The sequence below is a fragment of the Clarias gariepinus genome, chromosome 9 (assembly GCF_024256425.1).
Source record: "Clarias gariepinus isolate MV-2021 ecotype Netherlands chromosome 9, CGAR_prim_01v2, whole genome shotgun sequence".
Classification (NCBI taxonomy): Eukaryota; Metazoa; Chordata; class Actinopteri; order Siluriformes; family Clariidae; genus Clarias; species Clarias gariepinus.
Window position 1 is genome coordinate 79457 of NC_071108.1, and position 17274 is coordinate 96730.

The 17274-nt window shown below is 42.2% G+C and overlaps 1 protein-coding gene across 4 annotated transcripts in view; it reads left to right on the plus strand.

Moving 5' to 3' along the window:
• Window positions 1–17274, plus strand: part of tnni3k (TNNI3 interacting kinase) — a 96243-nt gene that overhangs the window by 14500 nt on the left and 64469 nt on the right. For all 4 annotated transcript variants that reach the window (XM_053504806.1, XM_053504807.1, XM_053504808.1 and 1 more), the window contains exons 4-10: window positions 4444–4541; window positions 4686–4796; window positions 5023–5121; window positions 5274–5412; window positions 5825–5969; window positions 7164–7268; window positions 7351–7445. In XM_053504806.1, the coding sequence (XP_053360781.1) occupies window positions 4444–4541; window positions 4686–4796; window positions 5023–5121; window positions 5274–5412; window positions 5825–5969; window positions 7164–7268; window positions 7351–7445 (792 nt within the window). The remainder of the gene's footprint in view (window positions 1–4443; window positions 4542–4685; window positions 4797–5022; window positions 5122–5273; window positions 5413–5824; window positions 5970–7163; window positions 7269–7350; window positions 7446–17274) is intronic.

Consider the following 17274-nt stretch of genomic DNA (forward strand, 5'->3'; position numbering starts at 1 on the left):
CAGTCCTGAACTATCGAGCGACTACAGTCACGAGTCCTCAGAGAACAGCTGTCTGCACCAGCCTCAGACAGGACTGTCTTTATGGTAAAGTGGAACCGTCCCCAGTCACCACACGCATCCCAGACAGACCACACGGGTCGTTTATGTGATGAGATCACCAAACACAGCATCGGGACGCTGCGCTTATTGTGGCGGGGGACTTTAACAGTGCCAACCTCAAACGTGCAGCACCAAACTTTTATCAGCACATCACCTGTCCCACCAGGGGCGAAAGGACACTGGACCATTACACTACAGTCAAGGACGGCTACAAGGCACAATCTCGTCCTCCGTTTGGTAAATCCGACCACGCCGCCATCTTCCTCATACAAACAAAGGCTGAAACAGGAAGTTCCAGTTCAGAAGGAGGTCGCGCACTGGACGGACCAATCGGTGTCCGCGTTACAGGACGCACTTGATGACGCAAGCGGTTGTGGGATTTATCGGGAAACTAGCGGATGATCCCGTGGAGAAAAAGACTATCAGAACGTTTCCCAACCAGAAGCCGTGGGTGGATAAAACCATCCGCGACGCTCTGAGATCTCGCACCGCTGCCTACAACAAGGGACTTGCGTCGGGGGACATGGAACCATACAAGGCTGCGTCATGCAGCGTCTGGAAGGCGGTGAAAGAGGCGAAGCAGCGCTACGGGAGAAAACTAGCTCCAACAGAGTGACTCTAGGAGTCTGTGGCAGGGACTAAGGACAATTACGGACTATAAAACACCAACAACCAGTATGACGAACGCGGACGCGTCTCTGGCAGACGAGCTGAACACCTTCTATGCTCGCTTCGAGGCTGCAGCTAAAGACGCTAGCGATGCTAATGCTAGCGATGCTAATTCTAGCGATGCTAACGGCTGCAGACAGGAAGACACTGCCAGCACCGGATGTGCGTTCATTATCACCGAGCATGACGAGAGGAGAGCCTTCAAGAGAGTGAACACCAGGAAAGCAGGAGGACCAGACGTCATCTCAGGTCATATTCTCAGAGCCTGCGCAGAACAGCTAGCACCTGTGTGAGATTGTAAATCTGGAGAACTAGTGCCAGAGGAACAATCTCCTCCTGAATGTCAGCAAGACAAAGGAGCTGATAGTGGACTTTAGTACAAAGCAGGAGAGGAACTACCAGACCCCTATCATCAACAGGAGCCCAGTGGAGAGGGTGGACAGCTTCCTGTCATGGTCCTGTCACATCAACACCGTGGTGAAAAAGGCCCGGCAGCGTCTCTACCACCTCAGACGCTTGAGAGACTTTAGACTGCCCTCTAAGGTGCTCAGGAATTTCTCCTCCTGTACCATAGAGAGCATCCTGACGGGAAACATCACGACCTGGTTTGGAAACAGCACCATGCAAGACTGACGAGCTCTACAGAGGGTGGTGCGATCAGCTGAGTGCATCATCCGCACCGAGCTCCCTGACCTGCACTTGATTTACAGCAAGCGGTGCTGGACCAAGGCCAGGAAGATCGTGAAGGACCTTAGCCATCCAAACAATGGACTGTTCTCTCTGTTGCGGTCTGGGAAGCGATTCCGCTCCCTGAAGGCCAACACAGAGAGACTGAGGAGGAGCTTCTTCCCGCAGGCGATAAGGTCTCTCAATCACATCACACCACACAGGAGTAATATCTTTGCAAAATTGACATTGACTGGACAATCATGGACACGTTCATGCAATACATATTTACATATCTGAAGCCATTGCAGATGTCACTTTTCATAAGTCACTTTATACAATACATGTTTATCTGCCATTGCACATGCCACTTTGCCACTTTGCCACTTTAAAACATTTTAATGCAACTTTAAAACACTTAAAAAAATTTATATATATATCCCCCCCCATATTCTTATATTTTTATATTTTGTGATATTTTTACATGCCTTATTTGTACAGTTTGTTTATTTTACTAGTTACATTTATTTTCCTTTGTATTTCATTTCTTTTTATTAATATTTATTCCTTATATATAGTTTTTATTTTCTTTTTAAGGTAACCGGCGGTCGTACAAGCATTTCACTGTATATCGTGCTGTGTATGACTGTGTATGTGACAATAAAATTTAAATTTAAGATCTCCAACCAGAAGGGCGACACCAGGACGAGTCACACAGGCCCAGAGGGCAGAGGGGGTCTGGATCACTGGCAGCTCAGAAAAGAGATGTGCAGTGAGACAGGGAGAGAGAGAGAGAAAGAGAGAGATAGCAGAATAGTAGGAGAGATAACAGTTAGGTATGGTCACAATCACACAATGTATAAGGTGAATGTACAGTATATTTATTGCAGAGTGAAAGCTGGGACTCCGGCACGACTAACTACAAAGGGAGAGCCAGAAGGAAACACGGGCATAAGGGAGGACTGGAATGTAAAGCAACTAATCACTTCACCGTCAACAAACCTGAGTGATCAATGAGAATGGGAAAGACAGCATCTAAACATACCAGTTCACCATAATACTCTACATCCATGAGTCCCCCAGATCCTCCTTTTATGCTCCTTTACACAAGGCAAATCTATTTACAAAAATGCTTGGCATAATAAATAGGTTTTAAGTCTAGACTTGAACACTGGGAATTGTGTCTGAGTCCCGAACATTAATTGTAAGGCTATTTTATAACTTTGGGGCTCTGTAAGAAAAAGCTCTGCCCCCTGCTGTAGTTTTCATAATACGTGGCTGTAACGATGCAGCTCGCATAAGGGGCAGAGCCGCGCATAAACTGTTCAGAACAGGCAAAGGCGCAGCCATTTATACATGCAGTTGCCAGGCAACGCCACCGTCAGGCAATCAGCCTAAATGAGCCACACTTGGCAGCGTGTTTATATAAAGGGTCCTGATACCTCGGCACTTTGTGCGATCATTATGTAGCACCGTTAAAGTTATCAAGGCCAAAGGAAAGCAAGAAGAAAGAAAGAAAGAAAGAAAGAAAGAAAGAAATATAGACAAACAGACAAAGGCACAGCCCCAGCCTCTGCCTGTCTAAAACGCTGGCGAGTGAGAGAGTGAAAGAGAGAGCGACACGCAGCAGTCCAGCGTGTGCACTCAGTTTGATAGTGCAAAGCACAAGGAAACTCATTCTCTCCAATAAATCCTCAGTGAGGGCATAAGCCCCAAAAGGATAAGTTTTGTTTACCAGAGACCTGTCCATTCTCTCGTAAAGGGCGGAGCTCTGTTTATTTTTTTTTTCAGTTTACTTTTGGTTTTGTAATTAATAATCCCACGCCATCTCCAAATAGGAAGGTCTTACCGTGAGTATCATAGGTACTCTCACAACTCCAACCCCCTCTGAAGCCCTGTGTCAGGGCTCCTATCATTAAAAACATCTCGTGGTCCGGCTCTCCATACTGCACCACTGTAACAGAGGTACTGACAAGCAGCCTGCATCCTTGGATCAAAATAGGTGTGACGGATTGTAAGACACTAGCAGGTCACTCAGATACTGCGGTGCGAGACTATTATTGCTGTATACAACAAAAGTAGTATTTTAAAATCGATGTGAAATTTCATAGGTAGCCGATGCAGTGTGGATAAGATAGGGGTGATGTGCTCATAATCTTCTTGCTCTAGTGAGGACTCTCGCTGCTGCATTCTGGACTAGCTGAAGTTTGTTTAAGCACCTAGTTGAACAACCAGACAGTAAGGGATTACAATAGTTCTAGAGGTGATAATAGCATTTACTATTGTTTAGTGGCAATATATTCCTTATCTTGCCGATATTTCTGAGGTGAAAGAATGCTATCCTGGTAATATTATCTACATGAGCTTCAAATGAAAGGCTGGAATCTATAATTCAGGCAGGGGTAGCTCAGTGGTCAGGGCATTGGACTGAGGTTCGGAAGATCCCAGGTTCAAACCCCACAACAGTTGCCACTGTTGGGCCCTTGAGCAAGGCCCTTAACCCTCAACTGCTCAGATGTGTAATGAGATAAAAATGTAAGTCGCTCTGGATAAGAGCGTCTGCCAAATGCCCAAATGTTAATGTAAATGTATAATCACACCGAGGTCTTATACTGTTGCACTTGATGGAACAGAAAGGCCATCTAAAGTTACAGAGTGATCAAAAAGCTTGCTTCTAGCTGCATGTGGTCCTATGACTAGAACTACTGTCTTATCTGGATTAAGCAGAAGGAAGTAAATTAACATCCAGTCTCTCATCCAGGTTTTTCTCATTTGGTATTGCTGAGACATATAACTGTGTGTCAGCAGCATAACAATGAAAACTAATATCATGCTTCAGAATTATGTTGACGAGAGGAAGCATGTAAAGAGAAAAAAGCAGTGGGCCTAATCTCAGTATATATGGTTTAATTATGGTTAAATATCTAAAACCCCAATTAAGATTTAAGAATTAAGTCTTTGTCTGTATTTAGAGCTGCTACTGCTATAACTCTCTCTGCTCTGATTCAGGAAATAAAAACCACATCCGCACTCTGATCCTGAAAGGCCTGCGAGCCTCCAGACTGAGTCGCAATGGATTCACCGCCTTGCATCTCGCCGCTTACACGGTATCCACACACACACACATACACACACACACACACACACACACACACACACTTATAACAGGCAAATAACTCATGAACTCAGGCACTTAATCACATGACTTACTGTATACATCTCTCTGCCCCCTCCCTACCTCTCTGTCTCAGGGTAGTGCTGAGCTGGTTACAGCGCTGCTACATGGTGGGGCAGATGTTCAGCAGGTCGGTTATGGAGCACTCACGGCTCTGCACATCGCCACTATAGCAGGTCGTCATGAGGTGGGCAGAGCCAGAAACTTTAATTCCAAAGGTGTAGAGACTCCGGGGACATCCTCCATCAGTGTTCACAGGGTTTAGTGATAAACTCAGTAAATGCAATAAAAATTAACATGTGTGAGCTTAGTCTGTATGTGTTTAAGCAAAGTCAATATGCGTTTGTGCTTTTGTGTGTGTGCGTGTGAAAGAGAAAGATTAAAGTCAGTGTGTATTTGGTGTGTTTTTGCAGGCAGTGGACATTCTCCTGCAACATGGTGCTTATGTTAATGTTCAAGATGCCGTGTTCTTCACACCTCTGCACATTGCAGCCTACTATGGCCATGAGCAGGTTCCTATCTCTCTCTCTCTTTCTCACACACACACACACACACACACACATACACTCTGTCATTAATTAGTTCTTGGTGCTGATTTCATTCAGGTACAAAAGTGATTATAGTAGAATGGTTGTGCTTGTGTGTGTTGGCTGGACGTGAGCAGGTGTGTAAGCTGTTACTAAAATTTGGCGCAGAAGTGAACGTTAGTGGAGAGGTGGGAGATCGTCCGCTTCACCTGGCCGCCGCTAAAGGTTTCCTCAATGTCATTCGGCTGCTGATGGAGGATGGAGGCAAAGTGGACGGTAAGACACTCTACCATGTGTGTACCAGTGCTAATAATATTTGTTGGGTATTATAATAATTATTATTAATAATGAATGTGGCCATACAGAGGTGTTTTCTCAGTAAAGCTTGATTATTTAATATAAAATTATGGATATGAAAAACTCATTAACTCATAATTTTACTTCCCCGGTGAGGATGGATTTTTCAGTGTCTGGTTCATTTCAAGGATTCCTCCTCATCTTATCTCAAAAAAAATTTTTTTTTCTCTGTAATGATGTTGCCTGTTAAAATGTGAAGTAAATATAATTGATGAATAAATTTAAATGTGTATATCATTGGGATTATGGATTTCTTAGTTAGAAATAATAACAGATTGTGTAGCAGGAATCAGCAGGATTTTCAGGTCAGTGTTGTTACTCCTGTCTTCAGTAAACGCTCCGGATAATGAAGATCATGTGCCGCTGCATTTCTGTGCACGATTTGGCCACCACGAGGTTGTGCGGTTCCTGCTGCAGGGAAACTTTAACGTCCAGCCGCATTCCATCAACATCTATGGGGACACACCACTGCACCTGTGAGCAACAAGAAACACACTCACACCTGGTTCTCTGTGCTGAGGTTCTTCACGCTGCAGGGATTTGCAAGGCTCTAACACACCTGAATACAAAATTCATATTAATAAGTATATACTACTGTATATATAATGACACTTTGTTTAGCTCAAAACATATAAAGGGTCATAAATGAAAGTATGGCCATTTTAAATGAGAATTGTAGGATGAAGTTAGAGTGTTTATTCAAGAGCGAACTGTTCAAAAATAGAACAAAAATTACTGGTGTCTCTAATATTCAATTCCCTGATCAAGACTCATCCTCATGATTTTCTCACTAATTTGGTCTTGGCCAGTCTTGCAGTCAGGCTACCAAACAGGGATATATATTAAATCTATTTAAAACAAGCCAACTACATTTCCTCGAACTACTGCTCCAAAGGGCAGCATAAATGCACTTTGAGAAAGCGCTGCATGTGCTATTGTCTTTGCAATTGACAGAAGAAAGAGAGTATGCCCATATCCTGCAGGCAGCACCCAGTATGGTGGCATTGACAAGATTCAAACTTGTGATCTCCAGACCATAGAGAGAATGCTTGTCTATTGTTTCACCTAGCAATAAAAAAACTAAAATAGGCAATGGAACACCCATAATTCAGTAGATTGTTTAAATATTTAATTACATTAGAAATGTCTGTAGCCCCGTAGTCATGTTATTTCTGTTAAATTGTAAAAGCGTTCTCACAGACAGAGACCTAGAGAGAGAGCTGATTGGCTAAACACTCACAGGGGGGTGAGATGGTTCTGGGCTCTTACATCAATTGCAGCTCTAGGCCAGTGATGGGCATCTGTGAGCTCACGCCAGCAGACGGGGCAGATAGTGCTGTCCTCCAAGTGTGTTACGTCGTCCCCAACAGTGCATGATCGAGCAGTTCGAAAAGATGTGGTTGGCTGGTGTCATGTGGTTCGGAGGAAACATGTGAGAGTCGTCAAACCCTCCCTGACTGGTAGTAACCCTAATGGGGTTAGGGTTAGGGTTTCATATCCAATTCTCATCTGTTAACCCTAGTAACAGATGAGAATTGGATATGAAAAATCAGGAAAAATCCAAAAGTGATAAAAAACTAAAACAAATTGTTTGATTTACCTTTAGTGGTGTGTGACTGTGAGAGTAAAAGCTGCTGGTTTACCATTGCAGATTTGTGGTTTATAAACAGGGCGTGTTATAACGGGAAGTTTGAGGTGGTAAAGGAGTTGTTGCAGCTCACGGGAACAGAAAGTTTATCCAAAGAGAACATCTTCAGTGAGACAGCATTTCACAGGCAAGAAATAACATCAACACAAGAATCTAAACACCTGCTGTAGGTGACGGTCTGATTTTTGATCAGTGCTCTTTCTCTGTAGTGCCTGTACTTACGGAAAAGACCTGGACATGGTCAAGTTCCTGATTAGCCAGAATGCAGTTAGCATTAATCACCAGGGCCGAGATGGACACACAGGTATATCTACACCTTTATTTACACACATTACACTTCAAACTGCTTTCGCTTTCCCATCCTTGAAATCTTTCTGTAAACGCCAATTATTTTAATGCCTTCATTCACCAGAAATTTTGGCACAAGTAATGGTTTGACTTCAATTCAATTCAATTTTATTTGTATAGCGCTTTTAACGATTTACATCATCACAAAGCAGCTTTACACAATCAAAAGAATTAAGGTTGTATGAAATGTAAATGTGTATGAATCAAAATTATATGATTGTCCCTGATGAGCAAGCCTAGGACTACGGCGACAGTGGCAAGGAAAAACTGCCTGAGATGGTAATAGGAACCCTTGAGAGGAACCAGACTCAACAGGGAACCCATCCTCATCTGGGTGAAAACAGATAGCAGGGATTGATGTGCATAATAATATGCGAGACTGGAAGTTCAGTATAAGAGGAGATGTGTAAGATTAAAGTCCAGTTTGTTCCTGGAGGCTCAGGTAGACTGTGAGAAATTCCAGTCCTGAACTATTGAGTGACTGAAGTCACAGGTCCTCGGAGAACAGCTGTCTGCATCAGTTGAGGACAGGACCACCTTCATGGAAAAGTGGAACCAACCCCAGTCACCACATGCATTCCAGGCAGACCACATGGGGGCATCCATGTGATGAGATCTCCAACCAGAAGCAGGACTCCAGGATGAGTTAGAGAGGTCCAGCGGGCAGAGGGGGTCTGGATCACTGGCAGCTCAGGAGCGACATGTATAGCTCGACAGAGAGATAGGTAGAGGAAAAAGGAGAGAGGGAGAGAGAGAAAGGAGAGAGCAGAAAAGGAGAGAGCAAAGAGATGGAGAAATAACAGTTAGGTATGGTCACAGTCGAACAATGTAAAAAGTGAATGTATATTTAGTGCAGAGTGCAAGCAGAGACTCCGGCAGGACTAACTATGACAGCATAACTAAAAAGGGAGAGCCAGAAGGAAACACAAACATGAGGGCTTCCAGAGATGTAAGGCAACCAATCACCTCACCGTCAACAAACCTGAGTGATCAATGAGAGTGGGGAAGACAGCATCCAAACATACCAGTTCACCTAATACTCTACGTCCATGAGTCCCCCAGATCTGCTCCTTTACCTAAGGCTAATCTATTTATAAAAATGCTTGGCTAAATAAATAGGTTTTTAGCCTGGACTTAAACACTGAGACTGTGTCTGAGTCCCGAACACTATTTGGAAGACTATTCCATGATTTTGGGGCTTTGTAAGGAAAAGCTCTGCCCCCTGCTGTAGCTTTAATAATACGCGGTACTGACAAGCAGCCTGCATCCTTTGCTCGAAGTAGGCGTGGTGGATTGTAAGACACTAGCAGTTCACTCAGATACTGCGGCGCGAGACCATTTAATGCTTTATACGTCAAGAGTAGTATTTTAAAATCGATGCGAAATTTTACAGGAAGCCAATGCAATGTGGATAAGATAGGGGTGATGTGCTCATATCTTCTGGTTCGAGTGAGGACTCTTGCTGCTGCATTCTGGACTAATTGAAGCTTATTTAAGCACCTAGTTGAACAACCAGACAGTAAGGCGTTACAATAATCCAACCTAGACATGATAAAAGCATGAACTAGTTTTTCTGCATTGTTTAGTGACAATATATTTCTTATCTTGGCAATATTTCTGAGGTGAAAGAATGCTATCCTGCTAATATTATCTACATGTGCTTCAAATGAAAGGCTTGTATCTATAATCACACCAAGGTCTTTTACTGTTGCTCTTGATGGAACAGAAAGGCCATTTAAAATCACAGTGTGATCAGAAAGCTTACTTCTAGCTGCTTGTGGTCCTATGACTAGAACTTCTGTCTTATCAGGATTAAGCAGAAGAAAATTAAAATCCAATCTCTTATGTCCTGCACACATTGCTCAACTTTAGTAAGCTGGTCTTTCTCATTAGGTTTTGCTGAAACGTATACTTGTGTGTTATCAGCATAACAATGAAAACTAATACCATGTTTACGAATTATGTTGCCTAGAGGAAGCATGTAAAGGAAAAAAAGCAGTGGGCCTAAAACAGAACCCTGTGGAACACCAAACTCAACTTGAGAACATGAGGAATGGTCACCATCTAAATCTACAAACTGATAACGATCAGTTAAATAGGATCTGAGCCATAAGAGGGCCGTTCCCTTAATTCCTACTACATTTTCTAATCTGTGAAGGAGAATACCATGATCAATAGTGTCAAAAGCTGCACTAAGGTCGAGTAACACAAGTATAGTGACACAACCCTGATCAGAGGCCACTAGGAGGTCATTTACTACTTTAACGAGTGCTGTCTCTGTGGTGCTGTGATGAGGCCTAAATCCTAAATACAGTTCATGTATGCTATTCCTATGTAGATATGAACATAGCTGTTGTGATACTACCTTTTCCAGAATTTTAGAGATAAACGGGAGGTTTGATATCGGCCTTAATTGGAAAGCTGACAGGGGTCAAGGTCAGGTTTTTTGATTAGTGGTTTAATAACTGCTAATTTAAGGGATTTAGGAACATACCCACTGCTGAGTGAACAGTTAATTACTTTTAACAGGGGTTCTGTTATTGCTGGAACTATCTGCTTGAGAAAATGTGTCGGTAGGATCTAATTCACAGGTTGACAATTTTGAAGAGGAGATGAGTGAAATTAGTTCACTCGCTTCAAGGGGCTTCTATACTCGCTTCTATATTGATGTGATGTGATGTGATTAATTTATCATCTGTATCACTTAAATTGTCTGGTTTTAAAGCCTGAATTTTTTGCCTAATATTTATGATTTTGTTATTGAAAAAATTTGTGAAATCCTCACTACTGTATGTTGTTGTTGTGGGGATTTCTGCAGTGGTCTTGTTTTTAGTTAATTTAGCTATGGTATTAAATAAAAATCTAGGATTATTTTTGTTATTTTCTATAAGAGTGGAGAGATATGTTTATCTAGCTACACTAAGAGCTTTTCTATAGTTCGGGATGCTCTCCTTCCATGCTATTTGGAAAACTAACAATTTAGTTTGACGCCATTTGCATTCTAATTTCCGAGTGGTTTGTTTTAGAGTGCGTGTGTGATCGTTATACCAAAGAGCAAGTTTCTTATCTCTAATCGTTTTTCTTTTAACTGGAGCTACATTATCTAAGCTATGACGAAGTGTTGACTCTAGATATTCAGTCGCCTGATCGAGTTCTGTGGAATCAAATGGCGATCCAATCAAAGTTGATAACTTATTGATAACTCGAAGATTATCGATAAAGCTCTGTGTGTAATTTGATGTGAATGTAAGTTTAAGGCGGTAGCGCGGTGCTGTGCGCACATTATTACTATGAGACACTTTAGTCGAGACAAGACAGTGATCTGATATAACTTCAGACTGTGGAATTGTAATTATGTTTCTTATACTTAATCCGAAGGATAATATTAAGTCCAAATTGTGACCTGCTTTATGAGTGGGTCCTACTACACACTGATTTACTCCTACTGAGTCCAGTATGGACATAAATGCTGATCTCAGAGGGTCTTCTGGATTCTCAAAATGAATATTAAAATTTCCAGCAATTAACGCTTTGTCTACGGAAACAACAAGGTTTGAAAGGAAATTTTGCAAATTCAAAGAGAAATTCAGAGTATGGCCCTGGAGGTCTGTAAATGATAATTAGCGGAATTGTCTGAGCTGACTTTATGTTACTATAGAGAATTTTAAATGCATTAAATTTAAATCTGTGTTTTTGTACGATAGCCAGATTATCGTTGTAAATAACTGCAATGCCTCCTCCTTTACCAGTTAACCGAGGCTGGTGTATGTAGCTGTATCCAGAAGGACTAGCTTCATTTAGAGCTACATACTCGTCCTGTTTAATCCAGGTTTCAGTTAAACATAATATATCAAACTCCTGGTCTGTGATAGTTTCGTTAATAATAACTGCTTTAGATGCGAGAGATCTAATATTTAACAGTCCTAGCTTCAGATCAGAGGTGCCGGCTGCGCATTCAGTGTGATCTGAGTTTGTAATATCTATGTTAATTAAATTATTAAAACAGACTTTCTGAGTCTTTCTAAATTTGTTTTTAGCTCGGGGAACAGACACAGTCTCAATACAGTGAACCCTGAGTGACGACTCTATGCAGCTAGCAGACGGTTGGTTTAGCCTGTCTGTCTGCTCCCTGGCCTGGGCTCTGGATTGTCACCGATTAACTAGGCCTCTTCTGAGACTATGAGCTATACTACAGGAAATGAGAGCAGCACCTTTCCGAGTGGGATGGACACTATTCTGCCCTAACAGGCCAGCTTTGACCTCAAAGATCTCCCAATTATCTATGTATATTTGAATGCCACTCCTATATAAAGTGCAATTATATGCACAATTTGTGCAGTATGTGTGCAAATGTGTGAACAAGCCCTTTAAAATAATAAACTAGTTGTACAGAGTTGTGCAACATATGGTCTTTTTGTATATCTATTTATAAAGAAATGTCTCTTTAACCAGAAACGGAGAGACCAGCCCATTGTTGGGGTGGCTGAAGTCTGCCTGTGAGTCTGATTTTGTACTCGCCCCCTTCGATTTGTTTGTTCTCGCGGCTGGATCTTCGGTTATTAAACCTTATCTGGCAAATGACAGATAACAGACAATAAGAAAGTATCTGCCTAACAGGAAGCACACGAATCACACTAGTTTGGTGTGTGCAATCCGCGGTCCTTGCTAAAACTGAGAAATTCCCACTTCAAGGTTCATGAGGGATTCCTTGATGTGTTCGCCTGCCTCCTTGTCACATCACAGGGTATTTTCCCAAACATTTTGTGCACGCACTGACTTTCTCTCCCTCACACATGCGCATACACACACACGCACGCACACTCCCGCTGCTGCACGCTGACTCTCACACACACGTACACACATGCTCACACACATACCACTTCTCCGCACCCCTTCCCTGGGCTCTGTTCACTTAACCCTTCAGTTTTAGATAAAACTTCTTGTGTTTTAGCATCGCTCACGTCTTTAGCTGCAGCCTCAAAGTGAGCATAGAATGTGTTCAGCTCGTCTGCCAGAGTCACATTCGTGTTCGTCATACTGGATGTTGGTGCTTTAAAGTCAGTTATTGTTCTTAGTCCCTGGCGCAGGCTCCTAGAGTCTAGAGTTAAACTCCTAGAGTTAAAGTGTATTTAACTATATTAAGTCAGCTCAGTCAATTCCACTAATTGTCATTTACAGACCTCCAGGGCCGTACTCTGAATTTCTTAGTGAATTTGCAGATTTCCTCTCAAACCTAGTCATTTATGTAGACAAAGTGTTAATTGCTGAAGATTTTAATATTCATTTTGAGAATCCAGAAGACTTCAATTTCAATTTCAATTTTATTTATATAGCGCTTTTAACAATGGTCATTGTCTCAAACACACATTAAAGATTTTTTTTTTTTCTAGAAAAGAAAAGAAAATATTTGTAAGTGTGTATATGTGAGAAAAATGTGTCTAGATAATAATGAAATGAATGAATGATGAATGAAATGTCTCTGATGAGCAAGCCAAGGGTGACGGCGACAGTGGCAAGGAAAAACTCCCTGAGATGGCAATAGGAAGAAACCCTGAGAGGAACCAGACTCAACAGGGAACCCATCCTCATCTGGGTGATAACAGATAGAAATAACATCATGTGTGTTGTGCAGGTGAAAGTTCAATATAACAGTTGTGTAGATTCAGTTCAGCAGTAGGTGCAGAGGGCAGATGGGGTCAGGATCACTGGAAGCACAGGAGCAGGATGTGTAGCTCCAGCCATCATAAAGCAGAATCTAGCTGGAGCAGGTCCTTCTCAAGATGCCTTAGAAACCTCGCAGGGTTGGCCTTTGTCTACTGAAGCTGGCACAATCTCCAGATGTCTCAAGATGGGTAGAAAAATACAGAAAAGATGGAGAGAATTAGCGTAGTTGACATTCAGGATAGGTGTACTGGAGTATGAGGTTATGGGATGAGTTACGCGAATGCCAGATTAAAGAGATGCGTCTTGAGTCTACTTTTGAATTGGGAAACCGTGTCTGCTCCCCGAACAGTGTCTGGAAGGCTATTCCAAAGCTTTGGAGCCAAATATGAAAATGCCCTGCCCCCTTTTGTAGATTTTAAAATTCTGGGAATTACCAGAAGTCCGGAGTTTTGTGATCTTAAGGGACGTGGTGGATTATAGTGTATCAGAAGACTGGTTAGGTATGTGGGAGCTAAACCATTTAAAGCCTTGTATGTAAGTAGTACTATTTTGTAATTAATTCTAAATTGAACAGGTAGCCAGTGCAGGGATGATAATATAGGTGTTATATGATCATATTTTCTGGATCTAGTGAGAACCCTGGCGGCTGCATTTTGGACTAACTGTAGCTTGTTTATTGAGGATACAGGACAACCACCTAGTAATGCATTACAATAGTCCAGTCTGGAGGTCATGAATGCATGAACTAGCTTTTCTGCATCAGATACGGATAGGATACTCCTAAGTTTGGCAATATTTCTAAGATGGAAAAAGGCTGTTTTTGTGATATTGGAAATATGATTTTCAAAAGACAAGTTACTGTCTAATATCACGCCCAGGTCTTTTACTGTTGAGCTGGTAGTAACAGTACATCCTTCTAAACGCAGGCTGAATTGTGAAAGCTGTTGTGTGCTGGTTTTTGGGCCGATGAGCAATATCTCTGTCTTATCTGAATTTAGTAAAAGAAAGTTATTGGTCATCCAATCTTTTATGTCCTGGACACACTCTGTTAATCTAGACAACTTGGGTATTTCATCTGGTTTTGTTGAGATGTATAATTGGGTATCATCAGCATAACAATGGAAACTAATCCCATGCCTTCTAATGATGTTTCCCAGGGGAAGCATGTAAATTGAGAACAGGAGAGGTCCTAAAACTGACCCTTGTGGGACCCCATATTTCACTGGCATTACATCAGACGGTACTCCATTTAGATCTACAAAATAGTATCGATCAGACAGGTATGATCTAAACCATTTTAATGCCTGCCCCTGAACACCTATATGATTTTGTAGGCGATCTATGAGAATATTATGATCTATGGTGTCGAATGCAGCACTTAGATCAAGTAAGACTAGTATTGAGATGCAGCCTTGGTCTGAAGCTAAAAACAAGTCGTTTGCAATCTTAACTAGTGCAGTTTCTGTACTATGATGGGGCCTGAAACCTGACTGAAATTCTTCTAGGATGTTGTTTTCCTGCAAGAATGTGCATATTTGAGCTGATACTACTTTTTCTAATATTTTTGATATGAACGGAAGGTTTGAAATCGGTCTGTAATTTGTTATTTCATTCGCGTCCAAATTAGATTTTTTAAGAAGCGGCTTAATAACTGCCAGCTTCAAAGGTTTAGGGACGTGACCTAGATATAATGAAGAATTCATAATGTTTAGAAGTGGCTCTCCAACTGTAAGCATCACTTCTTTTAAAAATCTGGTTGGTATTGGGTCTAACAGGCACGTTGTTGATTTAGCTGAGGTGATAAGTTTATACAGCTCTTCCTGTCCTATACCTGTAAAGCACTGAAAATCTACATGTGAAGCTCTAGGCTGAACTAGATCATGAGATGCTATTAGAGGTTGAACCTCTGTTATTTTCTTCCTTATGCTATCGATTTTTTCATTAAAAAAGTCCATAAAATCTTCACTACTAAAATGATGTGGAGTACTCTCTGCAGGCATCTTAGGTTTTGTTAGGCGGGCTACTGTACTAAATAAGAACTTGGGATTGTTTTGGTTTCTTGCTATCAGTTGGCTAAGATGCTCGGTCCTAGCGGTTTTTAGAGCCCGTCTATAGCTGAACATACTGTCTTTAAACGCAATTTGGAAAACTTCTAATTTAGTTTTTCTCCATTTTCGCTCAAGGTTACGGGTTGCTCTCTTTAGGGCGCGAGTATGACTATTGTACCAAGGAGCAAGTGTTTTATCTCTGACTTTTTTTAATCTGATGGGAGCAACAGTGTCTAAAGTACTGGTAAAAATAGTACCCATGCTGCTAGTCACTTCATCTAGATCGTCTGCATTTAGGGGTCTAATAGGAATTTGGGACAGATCCAGTAGATTACTTGTGAATCTGTCTTTAGTAGTCGGATTCATATTTCTAACAAATCGATAACGTGGAGAGACACAGCTAATCTGTTCTACGGGTAGAGTATATATCAGGAGGTGATGATCTGTGATATCATCACTTTGAGGTGAAATCTCTATATTAGAAACATCTATACCATGAGATATAATTAAATCTAGTGTATGATTACAGTGGTGAGTTGATCCATTTATATTTTGTTTAACCCCAAAGGAATTTAGTAAGTCCATAAATGCGAGGGCTAAAGTGTCGTTAGCATCATCTACATGAATGTTAAAGTCACCTACTATCAGCACTTTGTCAGAGTTAACAATTAGGTCTGATAGCAGATGTCCAAATTCTTTAAGAAAATCGGCATATGGCCCTGGGGGTCTGTACACGGTGGCCAGAGTAAAATATAGCGCGGGTTTATTATGTATTTCATTAAGTGCAACATTAATGACGAGCACTTCAAATGAGTTAAACCTGGGCCTTATTTTCTGAGTAACAGTGAGTACATCTTTGTAGATAGTGGCGACACCACCACCGCAACCAGACGGTGGCTCGTGCTTATAAAAATATCCTGACAGAGTAGACTCATTCAGACCAATATATTCATTTGGTTTAAGCCAGGTTTCAGTGAGGCAGAGTGCGTCAAGGCAATAATCTGATACCATTTCATTAACAATAAGTGCTTTAGGCGCAAGGGATCTAATGTTGAGAAGTCCAAACTTTAGAGGTAGACTTCGATTACTTATTTGGCCTTTTTCTGGTTTAATGGTTACCAGATTGTTTCGGCTGGATTTAACGAATTTATTATTTTTTCTCACTATTCGGGGAACAGACACAGTTTCTATAGTACAAGCTATGTGTGTGCGTCTATTATTATGGTGGGTTGTATTGTGGCTGATATCTAAAGAATCTGAGGTATGACTTACCGCCAGTCAGATGGTTCGTAATGTCCTGGAGATGTTGTCAGAGAGGACCGCTGCTCCAGCTCTGCTAGGGTGCAGGCCATCTGTGCGGTAGAGCCTAGGACGCTCCCAGAAAACATTTCAGTTATCAACAAAGGGTAATCTCTGTTGTTGACACCAAGATTGTAACCATTCATTAAAGGCAAATAATCTGCTGAACCTCTCGATTCCTCTCTGAAATGTCGGAAGTGGTCCAGATACGACGATCTTTGTCGTGGGTGATGTGCTGCGGACCTTCTCAACCAGGCTCCTGAAGTCCTTCTTTAGGATCTCCATCTGCCTCAGCCTGATGTCGTTGGTGCCAGCATGAAGAACCACAGCTCGAATGTTCTTCCTCAGGGCCGCAGGCACCTGTGCAGCAACATCAAGAACACGTGCACCAGGTAAACAGCGTGTGTACGCCTTACCTTTAGCCGTGGTAGCACGCACGTGCCAGACAATAGAGTCTCCGATGACCAGCGCGTCGTGTGCCGTCTCACGGAGAGGAGCGAAGCAGTTTCGGGTTGAGATCTCGAAGATAGGTGGTGGCGGAGGAGGAGAGGTCCTCGCCCGGGGCTTGGCGCGCGTCTTTCGCTGCTGCAGTATCCAGGCCTCGTGGTATCCCGGCGCCGGGGTGAAGGAAACCTGGGCTGGCTGCGTCCTCGATGCGTTGGACCTGGGCAGAGAAGCACGCGGAGTAGAGGTTGTCGGAGAATTCTTATGCCGAGAATTGACCTGAGACAGGTGAGCGTCGGTCCGCGACGATTCCAGCGTGGCTTTCCGCTG